Here is a 22,336-nt window from a genome sequence, read left to right on the forward strand (position 1 = left end):
ATTTTATAATTGGAGACTGGGTCATGATCAAATCTCCTAAGGAAGTCAAGAAGGGTCTTTCGAAACTATCTCTTCCAATACAAATTTTAAAATTGTCTAAAGGTTCGGTGTTTCTTGGTCAGAAAGGTTGGTGGAGTAAGAGAATGTTAATTAAATTAACTCCACACCAAGCAAGTGAAATCTTGAACAAAAAAAACAAAAAATGTCCTTCATGATGATTTACATTTTTCATACTTTGGCTCTACCTCATCAGATTCATCAATGTCATGTAGCAATGATTTTTCAGGAGATTGTGTTTCAAGATCATCCTTTCCTGTTGACCCTCAAAATGTTGTTATTAATAGTTCTTCTGAACATAATTCATCAAGACCTATTCGCAACTGTACATTTTCTTCAAGTTACAAGGATTTTTATTAAATTCAATTTTGGTTTCTTTGTGAAAGGAGAAGGGTGATGTAATATACTCCATATACGTTTCTGTACGCTTTGTTACGTCCTCACATTCTGTAGATGAGCTTGTGTTGTTGTAACTTGCATGCGCGTGGTTCATGTTACACGCGCATGCTGTCTGATGTTATTTGAAATGAGCATCTCTCGAAGATGCATCCCCGTGCGTTGAACCTCCTTTCTGAACTATGAACAGTATCAGTAGACAGTTGCCGTTCATACTTCGGAGAGGAAGGACGCACTCCAGTGGTGTGTTCATGTTTACTTGAATAAACCTTCGAGATCAACTTTCTTCTTGTTTAAGTTGAATTATTATTTATTTCACATAAAGATATGCACTTTTCAGGCTCCCAGTCCATTAGAAAACAAAGGAGGGAGTCCAGAGGACAACCGTTTTTAACCTAACTGTCCTTTCAGCCTCATAACATGAAAAGTTGACTTTGTCGGACGTTAGGCTAGAAACTATATTCAGCTAAAAAAAACACCCCCACATCCCGCCGAGGTGCTCCTGTGAAACTGGGCTACACCCCCAACAAATGTGGTCCGAGGACTATTGACAGAAGGAACTCTCACGGGATCAAGATGCAGATATACAGAATACTGTCCATGGCTCTGATTGGGTCATGTAAAATTAAGAAGTGCAGAAGCACTTTCATGGCTCTCGAATGTTAAGAGGTGCTGTGACACTAGAGTAAGCATGAGGGGTTTTCTCGAGAAACGGGAGCGGCAAGTTTCATGGACTTGGGGAAACTTTAGATCGGTTAATTTTAAATGACAAGCTCCGTTAGGGTTAGAGGGTACAGTGCTGGGCTAGATAGAGTGGTACTCGGGAACAAGGAGCCCTGTGGAAGAGAAAACCATACTTAGAGGGGGCACGTGAAACGGAATTGGAAATACATTTGAGTAAAGGAGAGGGGAATACACACGATGAATGGGGCATATGAGAAGTCAAAGAATAAATCAAACACAAAGAGATTAGAGAACGGGCAACAAAATGTAAATAAAGGTACAAGCAAGATAACGCACAAAATGAAAAGGTATAAACGAAAAGCGTAAAGAATAAAATGTAACTTGGCATGTAATAATAGGTTTAGAAGAAACCAGAACTGTTTAACAAGGAAAGATAGAAACAGGATGAAGCAACGGAAGGAAGGTGCGGTGGGGTAGAGAAATACAAGCACGACGGTTTATCAGAGCGGACTAGATTAAAAGTAAAGAAATTAGAAAAGAAAGAAACATAGACGAGAGTAGAGAAAAGATATGACAAATGTCACAGAGCGCTCAGTCGCAGCCATTGGGGTTTTGGTACATAAAACCACCGTATGCCATGAAAGACTCGCCAACAGTACGAATCAGTCGAAGGAATCCCGTATTTAAGACTTACCTCCAATCTTCTATCGGAGGGTGTTAAAATCCGATTGCTTCTGCCTTGCTTTCCACTCTACAGTACTTAAAAAACTGAGGCTACGGAGAGCCAATCAGAAGGGAGATTTTACTGAATGGCATGTGAGAGGGTAGATCGAGCAGTGTTTCGGCACCAGCGATTGGTTGGAAATGAAATAACCGGCCCCGGAAAAGTTGCAAGTCACCGCCCCTGCCGCACCGGAAAAAGATGTTCCAGCTGCCAGTGGGCCGTCATGTAAGTCTGCGTGCTCGCACCTGGTCCATACGGCAGATGTATGCTGCAGCTAGTGAATAGGGCGTTTTCACCGACTGACCCACAGACAGCCGGCTACTTGTTCGGGCGTAGCGAGGGCTCCAACACGCGTCTGAATGTTGGGATCACACGACCGTCGGTGTCTCCAGACCCATTGCGCACGCGCCTTACACGTGCTTGCGACCAAGAGTACTTCAGTAGCTGTGTGGTCAGTGATTTAATGAACGCCAATTCAGAAGCACACTGCGGTCTCCAGTAACCCGGAAGTAAATATGCTGCTAGTCAAAGGAGCAGTTGCATTTCCAGATATTAGATACTGGTTGGTGCCTCCGTTTCTCCTCAATATCCTAGGCACATCACTTAATCTCCCCATGCCTTTAACCAATGAAGGTGACGTTGTATAATCCAACTGCTGCTCGGGTAAAGTGCTCCAATACCTTCGGGCTAAACTTGCGCTGTATAAAAACTGCAGAAAAAACGCACAGACCGGTTAAATCAACGCCTTAACATAAGGAAAGACAAATGGGTATCCGTTTACTGGCTGATTTGTACAAACTGAAACCAAAAATCCCGGATAATTGCAGCCTCCCTGCCTACATTATGTGACCCAAGTCAAATATTTAATTTGACCAAAACATGTTTTTTCTTCATTACCGTGTATGAAAGCACTTTCAAATATATATGTGCAGAATACCAGATGTACAAATACCTATTATCTTTGAATTAATAGACTATAATGTTGCACCTTAATAGCCTGGGCTATGTACAGGGTTTACTTGACAGTTCAGTCCTGCTTAGTACCTTGACATCAGGCGTTAGACTAACTCATTTCAGTGTGGTAATCCGCATTACCGCACTGATATATACTGTCATGCATATGTGTAGTGTCTCTGCAGGTGTCGGACTGTGAAGCGCTGCCACTGTAGTAGATGCTATTCTCCATTATGTGAAGCCACATGAGCCTGGAGAGCTGCTGGCAGCGTGCAGTGCACAAACTGTGTGCCGTCTGACCACAGCCTGCTGCACCCGTACTGAAGCATTGCAAACTAATTTATCGCTTGAGAGTAGGAGTTGGCACCCACCTCGCCACAGCCTTGGGCTGGCTGCATTCATCAACCGAGTCTCACTTTCAGCCCAGCCCCGGCGCTGCATCACGTGACCTCGCTGTCACAACAAACGGGTCCCGAGACGGGAAATATCCAGGTAAGTGTACATTCCAGGCAGAGCTGGGTGCTGATAAGTGCTACGACCAGCTGTTAATAGTGTGAGGTTGTTTATCAGCTGCTCATGTGAATCAGACAACTGTTTTGTAGAGGACATGGAAAAGTTTATTGGGTCAGGAGGCGGCAGTTCTCGGATTGTTTCCTGTGCCGTGCATTCCACATTCAAACTAAGTGACACCATGTTATGGCCCTTTCTGTAACTCTGGTGTTGGAGCGGGCACCATCCCGCCTGCCTTATGTCACTTAGCCAGTATGATTATGGTTATCTTGGTGTTGCGCATGAGGCGAGCTGCTGTATATATTTCAGTTTGTTAATCTATCTAGCTTTATCAGTCTCCTCACTACCGCAGGCGTGGAGAGGTAGCCTGAAACTCAGATGACTCCTCGGCACAAGTGGAGCTTGCGAGGTAAGTGAGGTAACAAAGTAACAGGGACAACTGAGCCAGAGCCAAGCCGAGGGTCGGCTCTGGCTCTAAGAGCCTGTTCACAAGCAGAGCATTTCAAATATTTGCCATGTAGATCATGCAGAAGTGTGCTATTCACAAAACCGTGGGACTGGCTATACACAACTGTTTTTCGATAAATGCGAGTATGCAAAAGGTGTCCAAATAATAAACAATTACATATCATGAAAAACGTGTATATAATGAAAATGAGGAAGAAAGAAAGGAAAGTGAAAGGAGAGCAGAAAAAGGACCAGAAGGGGGAAGTGGAGTTTTGGAAGGAACAGAAAGATTAAAACAAAAAGAATAAAGGGGTGAAAGATATCCAGAAGGAGCTTAAAAGAAATGAGTAGCTCAAACATAGAAGAAGAAAAAGGTTAATGTTGTGAATGCAACACTTTGTTTCTGAAAGTTTCTAAGTGTAATGTTCGACTTTTCAGTATTGAACTGAAGGTCAACAAAATGCTATTTTGGCCACTTATGGCACCATCATGGGACAGTTCAGAGTATAGTGAAAAGACGCTGGAGTTGTTCTGCACTATGGAAGAGTTTACAGATTTCAATAATGGCACCAGCTGCATCAGAGCACAAGCATAAATGGATCAAACATTCTGCTCACCACACACAGATTCAGCAGTCCAAGCTTCCCCCATGATTTTAGTGTGTGTGTGTGTGTGTGTGTGTGTGTGTGTGTGTGTGATGTTATTTATTTGGTGGTCTACGGTTGTGTTTGTTTGGGTATTTATGTGTATCAAGACAAGCGTTTGGTGGAGTGAGATGGTGAGTGTTTATTGTAGTTGTCAAGTGTGGTGGTCATATATATCTGATCTTCTTGGCTAATCCTCTCTTTAAACTCAGGAGCTAAACAAGTGATGCTACAGCCCCCCCTCGGATGGGTGATATGTTTCTCAGTGGTACTTACTTTCCTTTCTTCCATAGGCGTGCACCAGCTTTCATAGTACTTCAGAATTAGAGTGCAAAACTATAAAACGTAGCCATCAGTTCCAGTGCACTATGTGAACATTATATCTCAATCAGACACCCCCAACCAATGTTTAATTGAGCCCGTGGTTGTAAATGCGGTCCACTAACTCTAATTTTTGGGGGCCAGCACTTAGTTTTCTTCATCATGACTTTAACCCAGGCCAAGAGAGGGAAAAACATACAAGGGGAAAGAAGGAGGATGATATTTTATGTTTCCTTTTTCTTCATTGCTTGATTTTGCTTGCTCCTAGTCGGTGAATGTCACTCATAATTACACAGAAATTATGAAAATGTGACACATAAGCAATCTGAAACCTTGGCAGCTATGACAGTGGTCTAGCCTCTTCGTTCACTAATGGTTCATGTTAAAAACTATCACTTTTAATAAGTACTACTTAGTGTGATGCTATAATGTGAAGTATTAATGTCAAAGTGTGATGTTTGTTGTATGATTTACTTAAAAAAACATTTTCAGGGCTCAGCTTGATCACAGTGTTGGAGGGAAAATCTTTTGAACAAACACCAAGAAAAGCAGGTTGACCGTATAATATGGGTTTATTACAAAACTGTAGTGAGGATCAGTCACTAGAGGAGAGATCAGTTCACCTCAGAGGAGATACAACTTGATGTCTGGAGTTTTAGCTCAGAATCAGCTCTATTCAGTCTTCCAAACCACAAAAGAAAAGATCACAAGTTGACCATTGACGTAAGCAATGTTCACACAGGACATACTGTTATGTTTCATATAGGCTCAGGTATCAAGCAAACCATTCACCTATATTTCCCCTGCCATTACTCTACATAACGGTTCTTGGGAATGACCTTTTACCTAGTTACGGTACTACTTACAGGATGTGGGTGATAGAGCGCGGGTCACCAGCTCGGATTAAACCCACACATACCTAAATACTCATCTGGGCCCAAACCATTCACACAAATGAGCTAGCAAACCCCGCTGACATACATTTTTGAGTTTCACCTGCAATTTAATTTCACCTTTACTATGTCTTACCAATTTTATCTCCTTAATAATTCCTTTCTCGATGAATCAGGTTTCTGAGATAGTTTAAGGTAGAAAATGACATTTAACTTAAACTTGAAATAATCACAAACTCAAAAAGTTTTAAGAACTTTATCTAAATCAATAATTTTGTGAGTCAGAATCAATTACATCTTAAAACACATTCTTTCAAGAAGCAATTTAAAGTCAAATAAAACAGTCACAATAATGATCAATGAAGACGGTACCTGAAAAAGGAAAAAAGAGAGAGCAGGTACAATGACAGTTTCGCAGAATTATATTTACCTAGGGTGATAGATGAACCCAACTCTTGAAGATAAGCCAGATAGAATCTGCTAGGATAGGATGCAGACAGAGGATTGGACAGATTTGGATCTGAGAAGGTGACCTCTTCTAAGTGCAACGCCAGCGTCGCACCCCTCTCTGATACTACTCTCCTCGGTTGTCCCTGTTCCAAAATCCCCTTCTAGATGATTAGATTAGTGATCAGTATCTCAATTTCTTGAGCAAAGTTTCTGGCAGCAGCAGGGTCTGAGACAGCGTCTCGGACAGAGTCTGTAGCCGCTTACGTGTTGGGTCGGTGACGAGTCGGAATGGCGGATCTGACAAGTCTGACAAAATTTCTAGTTAATTTACCTCAATTATACTATTCTATTTTAGTGTACCTCCCCTGCCACCCCCCTCAACCCCCCACATTTTTGTGTTTTCCCCTATTCTGATTGGTCATGGCGAGGAGGTGAGTTCATCACACCATATTAAAAGTAATAATTTTACTGTAGACTATTGTTCTATGTTTCCGCCCCTTAATTTACTTTCCCATAGCTTTATTCCCACCCGCATTTCACATTATGATCATTACAAGTTTTACATTTTATTCAAAATTGTTGCTTTAGTCCGGTTCAGGGGTTTATTTTCCCAGGCGTCTTCGTCTAATGTGGCCTTGGCTATGTTTCAAGAGTGTCATCCCAGTTTCCGGCAAGTTTCTATGCGCACGGGTCATGTGAGGTAGGCATTTCAGTCACCCTCCGAGGACCAAACGTGAACTAATAATAAAGTCAGAAAAAGACATGTTAGAATGTGACAGTAAATGATTTCACTGTATACCACTTATCTCTACTCTATCCCCATTTACTTATTTTAATCTTTTGCATTAGTGTTTAATAGAACTTACGAGTTTTAGTTCAAGCAGTAGCATATGTGTTAACATGTGAGTTTAAAGCTGCCATATTTAAAGCTATTGCGCAGCTGCAAACTTTCCCCACCAAGCGACAGAATACGTCCTACTACGTAGATGCAGTAGACACATGCGCAATAAAGTTCCCGTGTTTTTGGCGGCCGTTTTTAAGACACTCGGGTTACTTGTTAGTAATACACATAGGAAAGCTTCCCCTGGATACTGTATGTCGTGTATAATGCAATGTTAGTATTTACAAAATGTGTTGGTTACGTGGTTACATGTTATTTGAGAGGATTGCATACAAGCAAGTTTCTTTAATACGAAACCTTGCTCCATCAATCCCCTTTCCGATGGCATTTAATGCCATCACTAATTTCTACTAAATCAGATGCCAACTTCAGCACATCTCAATTTCTTCTTCAACCTTTTCATTCCTTACTTTCTCCCCTACACTATAATCCTCTCATTCTTTTGTAAAAGTCTCTTTTTAATTCTTCTAGTTGTATTTCTTCGAATTTTCTTTTCTTACCTCTTTCATTCAATTCATATTTCTTTCTCCCTTTGCAACATTTATGCCAGAACATTATTGCTAATACGAATAGTGTTATTCCCATTATGGGCAGTATTATATGGTCTAGAATACCATTATCTATGTTAGAAAACCAACTACCTAAATTAGAAATGCTATTTGTCAACTTCGTCCAAACATTTTCAACTTCCAGTGGTTTCAACTCTTCTTCTAATTTCGTAATATTTTTAATGTATTTCCCAATTTCAACGCTTTTATTTGGAATATACGTGCAACAATGTTGCGCTTTCAATAATTTACAGACTCCACCCTCTTTTTTGCCAATAGTATGTCAAGAGCAAGTAGATTGTGCATAACCATAGATCTGACCGCAATTAATTCTGTGTTGATCATTAGGAATCAGAAATCCGCTATCTTTGAGCTGGGCCGGGGGACCTGGCAGGGATTTCCGTTGTCCCCCCCCCCCCGCCCCTCCTGTTTGCCCTATCCATGGAACCATTGCGGCGTGGATACGCAGAGACCCGATGATCCGGGGCATGCGCTGGTCCCCAGATTGGGAGGACCACATCTCACTCTACGCGGATGATATCCTGCTTTACTTGACTTCTCCGAGATGGTCCTTGATTGTGGTTCTAGATATTCTTGCCATTTTTGGCAGGTTCCCTGGGTACTCTATCAATTGGGGTAAATCTCTGTGGTTTGTTTTGGCTGGGGAGCCTCCCGTCCCACCGAGGGGATGCCCAGTACAATTATGTACGGATGGCTTTAAATATCTGGGGATCTTTCTCTCCCTGAACTCATCTCTCCGTTATTCCCAAAATTTACTCCTCCCTCCCCCCCCCGGCTAGGCTGAGTAAGGACATAAGCAACTGGAAATCGCTTCAGCTTTCCCTACTGGGAAAAGCGTCCCTTTTTAAGATGATGTCTTTGCCTCAGTTCAAATATGCCCTGCAGAATTCCCTAGACCCGGTCCCGGCGTCCTACTTCAGGGAGGTGGAGGGTGTCCAACGGGACTTGCTGTGGAGTGGAAAGCCACGTGTTGCCCTTAAAAAGCTCACTTTAAATTGGTATGATGGGGGCATCAACCTCCCCGATATTAAGAAGTATTATTGGGCGGCCCATCTGGCGGCCATTAACCATGACACTTACACTTGCCCCGGGAACCCAGGTTATAACATGGATAGGTGGCTCCTACCGGGTGAGAACTATAATAGAGCCCTTTATTCCAGGCCGTGCCGCTTTGCTCTCACGGGTCCCACCAAACACTCAGTTCAAGTTTGGCACACAGCCACTAAATGTCTTGGATGGAGTTGCAAATAAGTGATATTTGGGATAAAACTGATGTCAAACCAATCGCCACCTTACAGCAGCAATTCGAATTAACAAATTCAGAATTTTTCCGTTACACACAGGTCAGGCACGCTCTGTGTACCCACCTGCAGCGCGGTAGCATCCTTCCCGAGTCCTCTCCACTGGAGGACTGAGTTTTAGATGGTCTCGTCCCTGATAACACCATATCCTTAATATATAAGAAATTAATAAACATGCCAGACCCCCTCCAATCGCTTGGGGAGAAGTGGTCCAGTGATGAAATTGAGATGGACGACGAAGAATGGCATGCGACCGTGTCCTCGCCTAGAGTCGTGGCGATACCTGCACACTTGTTCAGCTCAAAATACTCCATAGGGTGTATGTAAATGGTCCCCAACTGGTGCGGATGGGGAGAAGGGATGAGGGGAACTGTAGACGTGGTTGTGGCCAAACGGGTACCTTTATGCACATAATTTGGGACCGTGATAGTATTAAATCTTACTGGCGTAGAGTACATGATGTTATTAACACTGTCCTGTCTACACAACTCAACCTGAATGCTCGTAGATGTCTATTGAATATTTGGGAGCCGAATGATTTGAATGATTGCTTGCTACAGTGGGCCACTCTGGGGCTTATGCTTGCCAAGAGAAACATCACTCAGAGGTGGGGAGCGTCTCAGCCACCGGAGGTGGGCGACTGGGAGAAAGACTTAGACTGGTATATGTTCAGACAAAAAGCTGTATATGTGGCCCGTGGTTGCCCTAAGAAGTGGGCTCGTGTGTGGGGCATGTGGAATTCATATCGTGGAGATATGTCAGCCACCTTTCTCCCCCATTGGAGATGACCCCCCCCTCGCCCTAGACCTTCCAAATGACATTTTTGTACTACCTGATGTAATCTATTGTCAACTTGTGATCCCTTTCTTACTCATCTGTAATGTGACTGATAGGCTGGTGCGGATTAATAAAAAGTTTTGCAAAAAAAAAGAATCCTCCAGCAGTGTCAGTAGATCAACTGCTGTAGATAACTGACAAATCTTCCCTGAATTTAGAAGAACTCCCACTGAAGGTATCAATGCTCCCAAAAATGTCACCTTCTATTTCTGAAAAACAAGCTCTTTTTACACATGTTAGTTTATTACTGCCTTCATTGCTTCCAGTGATTCTCTTTACATGATAAACTTTAGGGAATACTATTCAAAAATAGCTACTCCCATACCAGTGGTCAGGCAGCCTAACGTAGGCTTTATTTGCACACACATAATAGATTCCAGGAAATACTGGATCCGTTCCTCCTTTTAGTCCCCATCCCCCAATTACTAAGAAATTATGTTCACATTCACTGGAACCAATAAACACATTGTTATATTCAGTCTTTAACCTATGAAGACAGATTTTTTGAAAATCCTGTCTCCTTGCCTCAACTAAATTCAAAAATATTTTCTCTTCTTCATGCAATTTACAAGTTAAATTGTGCTTGTGTGCTTCAGCTATATCTATTGCTTTCATTGTTAGAAAATATTCACCCATAAATTGTGAGGGTTCATGCTTTTTCACATGGGAACCTTAGAAAAGATCACATCTTCATTAGAATAATAATACTCCAATTTCCCTGTTCTATAGAATAAACTTGCTAAAACGCAACATGAAATACCATATGTCATTGGTAAATGATATGTTACTCCTTCTGCTACAGATGCGAGTAATTTCATACATACATAACAATCCCTAACCTCCATGGTTTCTACATATTGTACTAACAAGTTGGTAAAAACATTCAAGTCTGTATAATTTTTATTAACAGTGTGATGTAAATCTTTAACTCATCTGGTGCTTCTAATTCTACTTTGTCTTCTTTGATAGTATCTACCTTTCCATGTGTATTAGTGCTATTTTGTACATTTGTAACCATCAAATAAGAAATGGCCACGGTTAGTACTAACCATATTATGAGTACTAAAAATATACTACCTATTCATATTCTACAACATTTCTTTACACAATTCGGTTTTCCAGCAGCTCTATTGTCAGCCATTTATCGAATGGGGTAAGAAGATTTATTTTCTTTACCTTAGTATTAAACTTCGTGACAGAATATAAAGGGGAATTCATTTCAGGTTTGTCTCACTTCTTCATCAATTGGTTCTGCATTTAAGCTTTCATCATCTTCTTCAATTATTTCCAAATTTTTGAAATCTTCAAGAATAACATATTTCCATTCAGGACCCTTGAATTTGTTATTTATTATTTTCAATCTTGGACTTCTTCGTTTTGGCACTTCAGTTGACGGTCCAGATTGACTGGATACTTCGTCTACTTGTTCTGGTTCCTCGGTTATGGGTTTAAGCCGTTACTTCACGCTCTTGATAACACTAGGCCAATTATCGCCTCTCCTGATTCTTTTAGCTTGCACTGCGCTTTCACTTTCTTCCAGTGTTCTTTTATTTTCACTAAGTTGTGGCACAACTTGTTTATTTTCGCTTTCCGAATCCCTCTCTACCTGACCTTGTCCAGGGCTTTTTATTTTGATGTCTCCTGCCTGGATGTGTTCTTCTTCCTTAATCTGACCCTGTTCAGGTTCAGTTTTAATTGGCTTTTCTTCTTCCTTTACCTGAACTTGTTCGACTTTGCCTGAACGTTTTTTCTAAGACCTATCTGTCCCTCCTCAGACACTAGGGCTGTAACTTCAATGTCGTCTGTCTGAGTAAATTGCTCTTTCCTTATCTGGTCCTGCTCAGGTTCCCTAACAATCGTGGTTTCACTTACCTTAGCGTGTTCTTCTGTTCCTACCTGGTCCTCACTCTTGTCCTGACTAGCCAATCTAGTTTGGCTCCTTGTACTTACAATTTCTTCTGGTATCTCAACTACTGGGATCCAATCATCTTGACTGGTGATTGGTTGTTCCTGCTCAGCTACTTCAGGATTTATTATTCGTGATCCTTCAGCCCCTTCACCTGCTTGAGTCTGTTGAGGTTCTTCTTCGTCTGGTGCTGGTACTCTTTTAGTATGGCTTGCATGAATCTAATTAGGCAAACCTGCACACTTTACTGCTGTTGTTGTAACCAATATAACCTCATGTGGTTTTTCCCACCTTGGTGCTAGGCACGGTTCTCGAGTATGATTCTTCACTACAACCCAGTCACCGGCATTCAGATCGTGCTCTTGGTTCGGCTGCCTGGGGACTGCGTCTTCTCCAACCTGGTGAGATATAGAACACACTTTGTCAGCCAACTCTTTGCAATACTCCAGTACCAAATCATCAGTTATATATAACAGCTTGTGTCCTGGTAGACATGCCTGCCTCATTGTTCTTCCCATGATTCTATCATGGGAACTCAATCCGGTATTCTTGTCTGCAATACTTCTAAGTCCCATCAGAACAAGAGGTAAAGCATCAGGCCAATGCCTGCTTCATTGTTCTTCCCATGATTATTTCATGGGGACTCAATCCGGTATTCTTGTCTGGAATACTTCTAAGCCCCATCAGAACAAGAGGTAAAGCATCAGGCCAATCCAGTGGAGTGGATGCACACACCTTTCCCAGCCTTGACTTAATAGTGCCATTCAATTGTTCCACCAATCCGTTGCCTCTAGGCGGTATGCACAGTGCAGCTTTTGTTCAATTTTGAATGCTTCGCAAATTAATCGAATTATTTCATTATTAAAATGAGACCCTCTGTCTGATTCAATAGTTACTGGAAAACCGAAACGCAGTATGAACTCTCTTAATAGGAGTTTGGCCACTGTCAAGCTGTCATTTCTTCTGTTGGGGTATGCCTCCACCCACTTTGAAAATAGACAAACAATGACAAGTACATATTTTAATCCTCGACAAATAGGTAACTGAATCAAATCAATTTGAAGTCTTATAAAGGGACCTTCAGCTTTTCCAATTTTTCCTGTATATACTATTGTTCTCTTGCCGGGATTCATTTGCTGACATGTCAAGCATCTTTGGCAAAGGCTCTCTGCAATGTTCCTGAACCTTTTATTAAACCAATCCCGTCTAAAGAGTCTAATCATTGCATCTCTGCCTATGTGGGTGTCTCCATGGTACATCCTAGCCATTGGTGCAAGCATACAGTCTGGCAATACAGGTCTGTCATCTAAGTAAACCCATACACCATCTTCTGCCCTTCTCTGACAACCAATTATCTCCCACTCTTCTCTTTCTTTTGTCTCTGCTTCATCTTGGAGTTCTCTTATCTCTCTCCATGTTTGTAATCCTAACAATAGCATAAGTTGGCAGCTGATTCCACCATTTTCAGCTTTCCTGTTTACTGCCATATGAAATTTTGCGCAGTGTTGTGCAACCTGGTCAGCATATCGATTACCTGCAGTCACAAGGTCATTTCCTGACTTGTGTGCGGCACATTTGACCACTGCCACCTCTTTTGGTAATTGTATTGCTTCAAGCAACTCTTTTACAAAATTTCCATTTTTAATTGGAGACCCTGAAGAAGTCAGGAAGTCTCGCTGCATCCAGAGCTGGCCAAAGTCAAGCACAACCCCATAGCCATACTGACTATCAGTATAAATGGTTACTCTCCAATTTTTCCCATTTTTGCAAGCTTTAATTAAAGCTATCAATTCGGCTACTTGTGCAGATTTGACTCCTGGTAAATAGGATGCTTCGACTATTCCTGCTAATGTACATACGGCATAAGCAGCACTCAACCCTCCCTCCTCATGGTGTATACATGAGCCATCTACAAAAAAAGTCGTGCTCAGCATCTCTCAAAGACTCATCCTCTATGTCTGGTTGGGGTTTGGTACTGAGTTCTGTTACATCAAGACTTTCATGTTCAGCTTCATCTTTCACTTCCTCATTGCATGGGTCTGGCAACAAGGTAGCTGGGTTAAGAAATTTACATCTGATTATGGTCACATTTTCTGCTCCCAATATGATCCTTTCATATTTGATTAATCTGCCCGGAGTGAGATTCCGAGTTTGAGTCCTTGTTAGCAGAATTTCAACTGCATGAGGGATGTATATCTTAACAGGATGTCCCATTACAATTGACTCACTTTGTTCTATACTTACACACGTTGCAGCCACAGTTTTTAAGCATCCTGGCAATGCAGATGCTACAGGATCCAAGGTAGCAGAATAGTATGCCACTGGACGTCGCATTAGACCATGTCTCTGTGTTAAAACTGAGAGGGCACAGTTATCTCTCTCACAACAGAACAATGCGAATTCTTTCGAACAATCTGGCATACCTAGAGCAGGTGCTTCACATAAACAATTTCACAATTTTACAAAAGATTGCATGCTCAGATCATTCCACTCTACTGGGTCTTTTGCTAGTTTCTTTGTCATTTGTATCAAGGGTTTTGCCAGTAGAGAAAACCCTACAATCCATTGCCTGCAATATCCCACAACACCAAGAAAAATTCTTATTTCATTTTGTGACTGTGGTAGCTTCATTTGCTTTATTATTTTTATTCCCTCAGTGGTCATTCTTCTTAATCCTCGTTAGATTTGATGTCCTAAATACTTTACTTTGTTTCTGCAGAATTGCAATTTTTCAGGGGACACTTTATGTCCGCCTTTTGCTAGACGGTTTAATAAGGCAATGGAATTAGTTACACAATCACATCTTGTTTTAGACGCGACCAATACGTCATTAATATATACTGCACCAGGGCTGATTTCCGAGGCAGCACCAATGTCTCAAGGCATTTTGTCAAAATTTGGTTAAAAATTGAAGGACTTGCTGTGTACCCTTGAGGAACGCGATTCCAAACATAGATACGATACTCAAATTTAAAGGAAAATAAAAACTGGCTATCAGGATGTAGTGGGATGGAGAAAAAAGCATGGCATAAATCGATTACAGTAAACCATCTGGCATTCCATGGTATTTGGTACAAAATCACTGCAGGGTTGGGTACTATAGGGCAACGTGGCACAACAATCTTGTTTATTTTTCTTAAATCTTGAACTACCCTATATTTTCCGTTTGGTTTCTTAATGCCAATTATAGGTGAATTACAGGGACTACTTGTGATCTCCTTTAAGATGCCCTGTTCGACCATTCAATCAATTTCTGCTACAACACCAGCCTTTACTTCGGGAATCATCTTCTATTGTCGAGTATTTGGATAGACTGCCACTTCTTTCACAGTCACTTTAACAGGGTCTATGTCTGTCATTAACCCTACTTCTTTTCCTGTAAAATCCCATACTTCAGGATTCACTGTTTTGACCTTGTTGGGTAAGTCGTCTTTGGTCATCACTGAATATAATTCATCTACCCCTGTTCCTTGTATGGCTAACATGATTTTATATATTCCATCTTCATCAGGAGTCTGAATGGCAACACCGTCCGGTGTGCAAAATATGGTGCAATTCATTTTGCACAACAAGTCCCTTCCCAATAGATTTACAGGACTAGAATCGCACACTACAAATTTGTGCATTTCTTTAAAGTTTCCAATACACACTTCCATTGGTTTTGTAATGGGGTCCTAATCTGTTTATTAGAATGCCTGCTACTTGGATTGCTTATCCCGAGAGGGGTAGGTTTGGGATGTCTACTGTTCTCACAGTAGAACGGGTAGCACCAGTGTCCAACAAAAAGGTAATGTAATTTCCTTCTACCTTTCTATCAATGTACGGACCTGACTGATCTACCGGTAAGGATGCGCCAAGTACGCACTCCTCTTCCACCCCTCTCAGGCACCGTCCTTGATCTCCAAAATATGTATCCTGCAAAAGAAACTGCGATGTTACATAGTTTTTCTTACCACTTCCTTCTTGGAATCCTGTGTCCGCACTGTACTTGGCTTGACTCACAACATTTGGCAAAGGGGCAGGTGGCAATTGACTTTGCAGGTTTACAACCTGCTGTCGTAAAGTCAGTGGTTACAGAACACAAGTTTGCCACTAACCTCGGAAAGCAGCCTTCGGGAGCGATGGAGCGTGGTTTGTCCCCCCCTCGACCCTGAGGCACAGACCCTCACAGAGCAATAACTACACTGCTGCGCGGGAATGCCCCCCGGGGAAAAGGGAAGTGGATAAAATAAGAAAGGTTGCTGCGATATCTTCTGATCCTGTGTCTGGGAGGAATTCTGTCTCTCAGCAAGGGACCTCCCGGGAAGGAACTATAGAGGAACGAGAAACAACAGAGAGGTAAGTACGCGCTGCCCACCCCCGTCGATTTCACAGCTCTAAGGTATGTTGTGCTCCTGAAACGCGCGACTTACTAAGGCTTGCAGCAGCAACAGCTATAAAGAAATCAAGTTCAACAGGAATGTACTGCAGACCTAGAGTGGATTGCGCACTAAATTCTCAGGACAGTACTGTAGTATAGTTCTTTCCCCCCACACTGTTACGTCACAGTAGGTAAGGGATAGCAATACAGCTTCCAAGATCAATGTTCGGTGCAACTCTAAAAGGCAGCAGACTTCTGGGCACAAAGAAAAGACCACGAGCAGGTCTCTGGCGGGTCACGGAAACAGAAGGAAGCAGGCCAGAATCCTGGTTCCCACTCTACTCACAGTACGGCTGTCATCCAAGAGGCGCCACAAACACCCCTAGGCGTCGAGCGGGCTTTCGGGATACGGGAAGGAAATGACTTTGGAAACGCGACGTGGAATCTCCGCTGGGCAAGGTTTTATCGGTCCACAGGGGCGGAGCTTCGTCGTTGAGCAAAATCCAGCGGGGAATACCATCCGCTACGAGTCCGTTGAAATTCATTGACAAGCACTAAACCCTGGGAAAGGGAAGTGCTTTATCGGTTTCCGACTATCCCGCCGGGTACTACTTCCGGTTCGTGTCTGAGGGCTTGCTGGGAGTTGTAGTTTACGGTGCCGTTGCGTGCCGCTACTACCCCTTACGCGCCCTGCATAGCCAAACGCGCTCTGGACTCTGGACGCGCTGAGGGACGAATTCTTGATGCGCGCCGCGCCCTGGCCTTTCCCTGCAGCAATCGCGACACCTGCTGGGGTTGATTCATTAGCACCTCATTCAGCGTCTGTGGATTTAAATTTTGATTTGGGCCATTATTAATTTGTATGCTTTTACACTCGTTCTTCCAATGCCCCAATTTTCCGCACCCATGACAGGGAAACCTTTTCTTGACTTCTTCTCTACTTAACCGCCCTTTTGGTTTACACCCATTATTCTCCCCCTGACCTTGCCCCCTTCCTGCATTTCCTGCCAGATTTTTTTTAACTGGAGTTCTTGCTGTTCTGCTAATTTCACTTGAGCCCACATCACTTTTTCTTCTAAATTCTTTCGTCTATTGTCAATCTCATCACCACAATATTTTGCATATTTTAAAATCTCGTCTATTGGCTTTGCTTGCCAGCACAAATTATGCTGCTTAATCATTTCAGATATTTCTTTTCGTAACCCTGACACAAATCGATACACAAAATCGGTCATGTCCTTGTCCCCAATACCCTCAAATCCACTATACTGTTGGAATAACTGTAGGAGGCGCTCATAATACGCATGTTTAGACTCATCTTTATCCTGGGTTGTTATATCTATTTTTATCCAATCTGTTTCCTTTGGGGGAATTTTACCTTTTAAGAAAGTTATTACTTGGTTATATTTCTTCACGAACTACATGTCCCGAGTAACCAACCCACACTTTGCGTGAGTCCCGCGTTTATGCCGCTGGTCTCATCATCGACAATCCCAGGCGTACACTAATAATTTCCCCATGTGTCCACCTTTACTTAGATCATACTTTGGAGGCCAAGTGTGTGCAACTATGAAATGCATTTCATACTTTACCTTAGACCCTAATACATTTTGTGGACGTACTCGGACACAGAACTACAAATGGAAAAAATAAGAAACTACAATTCCCTAATATCCTATCCACGCTCCGCGTGACTAACGCGACGACGCTACAATGTCACTTCCGGTCCCCATTGTGGGGCGGACCTACGGTGCTCCGACAATCCTTCCCGCGCTTCCCTTTTCAAATATAAACACCGATCCCGGGAGGCCCTACGCACAAGCCGAGGACCGGTACCTATTAGGTATAAGAAGCGGGGCGAGAGCTTGAATAGAAGTAAGTACTAAACAGCGCACGCTGGCACATGTTGTGCGCGACTATGCGAACTAGATGTAGGATCGACCTCTGTTAGTTTTATAGCTCTGAGATGTCCACATCTTCTCCTCTCTTAATTTCTCGAATATAACTCTGACTTGAATATGATGATTACCTCAGGACTACCCACAGTATTCTACCAGTTCTGTGTGATACAATCAGCCTCCCCAAGAAGGCTAAGGAACTGAATGAATGACGAAGGACATATGGTATAGATGTGTGAATGGTGGATATACGTGTATTCAACATCACTTTTAATGTACATTGTTGGAGGTATAAGCGCGGTTAACTGTTCATAGTGACTGTCACATGGTGTAGGCACTCTGGTATGTAGACATACTAACATGCAGCTAGTGGTAGCATGCAAATAAAATCGCCACCGCACAAATACCTGTCACATAGAATTATTGTGTTATAGAGAAAGAGATGAGTGGCACAAGAGGGGATGAGACCAATGACATGGTCGTGCACATGATTATGGCATGCTAATATGTCCGGTCTCTACCATGCACCTAAATGGTTATAAGCACAACAGCAATACTGTATTGATGTTATTTTAATGTGGTGTGTTGTCTGTCTTTGTCCTTTGTTTATGTTCACAGATGGAGGATCACACATAACAGATAAGTTATCTGTTGTATGCACACGAGGAGCAGCTACTCTGCCCTCGCTTCATTGATAGGATAGGGACTCTCCTACCTTATAATTCCCAGAGGGGGTATCCTTTGCCCTGAAGAAAGTCCAGGACCTACACAGCCACCCAGGACTGAAACATGACGGCACTCGGGTCTTAGGACCATAATACTCCTACGGACCAGTTTTAAAGATTTTTTTAATAACCCAGACATATCCAAGAATAAAGGGAAACCAGGGGTCTGCCTGAGGTTTTTTAATTCCCCTGCTCTTCATTTATCCAAAGAGCTCCCAACACTGTGGTCGAGCCCACCCCCCGATGATGAAGCATGACACCACTAGGATGTGTGAGGGTAATTCAACAAAGAGTGGTTTCCTTCCTCACATTCATGGTTGAGTTAGGTGCAACCTTTCATTAGAGACGCCCCTTCCTTCCTTCCCCTCCCCCATTTTTTGTATAATTAGATAATCAGCACCATTGACCACGAGCTGGTTCATTGGAGTATTTTTTGTGATTTAAATTATGCCAAGGGAGGACATACTCCAACTGAGAAACCTCTCAAACCCTTCAGGTACGGGGAGATTTCCCCAATACCTTATTGTGTATATATATTTCTTCATAACCTCCTCTGAGGGAGCTCCTGTTTTCTCATTTCTCGGGTACTCCTCATTAGGCCAATCGACTGTAATTTTACATTCAGTCCATAAATCAGCAGGCACCACTATATCAAATCCCTATGAAAGTAGGATCGTGTCTCCACATGCAAGACCCACTATCAATTATTATGGCTTCTATTTTCAACTAATCAAATGTTCGCTTTTACTTTAACAACTGACCAATACCAGCACGGCTTCTTCTTTCTTCTCACCAATCTGATTTTGTTTTGCTAGAGTTTAGTCAATACTAGCGCGGCTCTCTATGACGTCAGTATCACTCCTCACTACTGACTCCTTTACAATTCTTCACGACAGTCCCACACCCGCTGTTTCAACCAATCCCTGCGCGGCCCTCTGTGATGTCAGTGCAGCACCCGCAACTGACCCCTCCTTTACAAGGTAATACGAAAACGTATTTCTTTCACAAATTTACATGCAATTTTTCATTAATCAACAACATAGAAACATTCGCTACTGTTTCTGATCCTCCAAATTCAAAGAATAGTCAACTTTTTACTGCGAGAAAACCTTTTCTGCTTACTCTTCACACACTACGAGAAAAATCCTTCCGCTTACTCTTCACACACTACGAGTAAAACCTTCCGCTTACTCTTCACACAAGCACCAGAGAAACTGCTACGCATTCAGCATTACCCTTTCTAGGTGATATAAGACCAAAGTTTCACCAGCGGACTCCTTTGCTACCAATTACTCTCACTTTTATACTAAAGAGAATAATCCCTAATTCAGTGCTTCTAGCCCTGCGTAACTTTCAGCACTTTTCGGATCCAGACAAGTAACCTCACTGCGGTATGGCTTCCATTCGCCACCCACTATTCAATATTCCTGGGAATTTCCAGACGACATGAAACAATACACAGCATTTAACGAATAGTGGTTGTTAATGCATAAATCAAATAATTCAATCCACAATATTTTCTACCTAACTAACTAGAACCTAACCATGCCTCTGCTACCAAAGAAAAACTGATAGAGCGCGGGTCAACAGCACGGGTTAAAAGCACATATACCTAAATACTCACCTGGGCCCAAACCATTCACACAAATGAGCTAGCAAACCCCGCTGATATCAATTTTTGAGTTTTACCTGCAATTTAATTTCACCTTTACCAAGTCTTACCAATTTTATCTCTTTAATAATTCCTTTCTCGATGAATCAGGTTTCTGAGATAGTTTAAGGTAGAAAATGACATTTAACTTAAACTTGAAATAACCACAAACTCAAAAAGTTTTAAGAACTTTATCTAAATCAATAATGTTGTGAGTCAGAATCAATTACAGCTTAAAACACATTCTTTCAAGAGGCAATTTAAAGTCAATTAAAACAAAGTCATAATAATGATCAATGAAGACGGTACCTGAAAAAGGAAAAAAGAGAGAGCAGGTACAATGACCGTTTCGCAGAATTATATTTACCTAGGGTGATAGATGTACCCAACTCTTTAAGATAAGCCAGATAGAATCTGCCAGGATAGGATGCAGACAGAGGATTGGACAGATTCGGATCTGAGAAGGTGACCTCTTTTAAGTGCAACGCTAGCATCGCACCAGAAAGGGGTGTCAGGTGTCCCTCTTCCGAAATCCCCTTCTAGATGATTAGATTAGCAATCAGTATCTCAATTTCTCGAGCAGAGGTTCTGGCAGCAGCAGGGTCTGAGACAGCGTCTCGGACAGAGTCTGTAGCAGCATACGCGTTGGGTCGGTGACGAGTTGGAATGGCAGATCTGACAAGTCTGATACAATTTCTAGTTAACTTACCTCAATTATACTATTCTGTATTCATGTACCTCCCCTCAAAATTGCAATTTTTGTGTTTTTCCCTATTCTGATTGGTCAGGGCGAGGAGGTGAGTTCATCACACCATGTTAAAAGTAATAATTTTACTTTGGACTACAGTTCTATGTTTCCGCACCTTAATTTACTTTTCCATAGCTTTATTCCCACCCGCATTTCGCATTATGATCATTACAAGTTATACATTTTATTCAAAATTGTTGCTTTAGTCCGTTCAGGGGTTTATTTTCCCAGCCGTCTTCGCCTAATGTGGCCTTGGCTATGTTTCAAGTGTGTCATCCCAGTTTCCGGCAAGTTTCTATGCGCGCGGGTCATGTGAGGTAGGAATTTCAGTCACCCTCCGAGGCCCAAACGTGAACTAATATTAAAGTCAGAAAAAGACATGTTAGAATGTGACAGTAAATGATTTCACTGTATACCACATATCTCTACTCTATCCCCATTTACTTGTTTTAATCTTATTCATTAGTATTTAATAGAACTTACGAGATTTAGTTCAAGCAGTAGCATATGCGTTAACATGTGAGTTTCAAGCGGCCATATTTAAAGCTATTGCGCAGCAGCAAAGCTTTCCCACCAAGCGACAGAATACGTCATACTACGTAGATGCAGTAGACGCATGCGCAATAAAGTTCCCGCGTTTTTGGCGGCCATTTTTAGGACACTCTGGTTACTTGTTAGTAATACACATAAGAAAGCTTCCCCTGGATACTGTATGTCATGTATAATGCAATGTTAGTATTTACAAATCGTGTTGGTTACGTGGTTACATGTTATTTGAGAGTATTGCATACAAGGAAGTTTCTTTAATACGAAACCTTGCTCCATCATGGGGTGTTCCCTGAAAACAAGCCTCATTCATTATGCTTGAGGATTCTTGGAAACGCAGCAGAACTACCGTCTCATGCATAATAACTATGTACAAGGGTCATTCCTTCCGTCATCCTAAGTCCGACATGACACAGCAAGGTAGATACCTTTGGGTATATAAACACCATATCTTTGCTGAGGCAGGGAGAGGAGAAAAAGAACTTCCATGCTGACACACTGACGCAAGATGCTGAGGTTCCTGCATGCAGGCACTCCAGCTCGCAGTGGTCTTACATCCCTCACGGCGTGTCCATCTCAAGACCAAGACGGGGTCCCACAGTCTCACTTCAGGTAACGGGGTTGACATTATCCTAGAGGGATTCTTGGCGCCACACCTACATACATGCTAGGTACACTTAGGTACATCTAGTTAAGATTGCATCATAGGAGTAAGCATTATTACTGTCATGTATTTTTATACCTATTTTTATAACTGCCTGTAGTCACTGTTTTAGCACTACGGTAGAAATCTACCTTCCTTTTATTCTGTTGG

The 22,336-nt window shown here is 42.2% G+C and overlaps 1 protein-coding gene and 1 long non-coding RNA gene across 9 annotated transcripts in view; both read right to left on the bottom strand.

Moving 5' to 3' along the window:
• The window catches only part of SLC39A10 (solute carrier family 39 member 10), a 449,258-nt gene extending 445,997 nt beyond the window's left edge, over window positions 1-3,261 (bottom strand). For 3 of the 7 annotated variants that reach the window (XM_085648772.1, XM_085648767.1, XM_085648774.1), the window contains exon 1: window positions 1,832-2,079. Coding sequence is in view for 2 of the 7 variants with exons in the window: in XM_085648771.1 (XP_085504897.1) it covers window positions 3,187-3,256 (70 nt within the window). In the remaining 5 variants the exon portion in view is untranslated. Of the gene's footprint in view, window positions 1-1,831; window positions 2,262-3,186 lie in introns of those variants that run through there. The other 4 variants (XM_085648773.1, XM_085648768.1, XM_085648771.1 and 1 more) reach the window with 3 other exon arrangements.
• A 2,738-nt stretch (window positions 3,262-5,999) lies between these two features.
• LOC146857998 (uncharacterized) overlaps window positions 6,000-22,336 on the bottom strand; it is a 224,876-nt gene continuing 208,539 nt past the window's right edge. For both annotated transcript variants that reach the window (XR_014979975.1, XR_014979974.1), the window contains 2 exons: window positions 11,886-11,992; window positions 6,000-6,818 (listed from right to left, as the gene is read on the bottom strand). This is a non-coding gene — a long non-coding RNA (uncharacterized LOC146857998). The remainder of the gene's footprint in view (window positions 6,819-11,885; window positions 11,993-22,336) is intronic.

This window comes from Triturus cristatus, chromosome 3_2 (assembly GCF_964204655.1).
Source record: "Triturus cristatus chromosome 3_2, aTriCri1.1, whole genome shotgun sequence".
NCBI classification, from domain to species: Eukaryota; Metazoa; Chordata; class Amphibia; order Caudata; family Salamandridae; genus Triturus; species Triturus cristatus.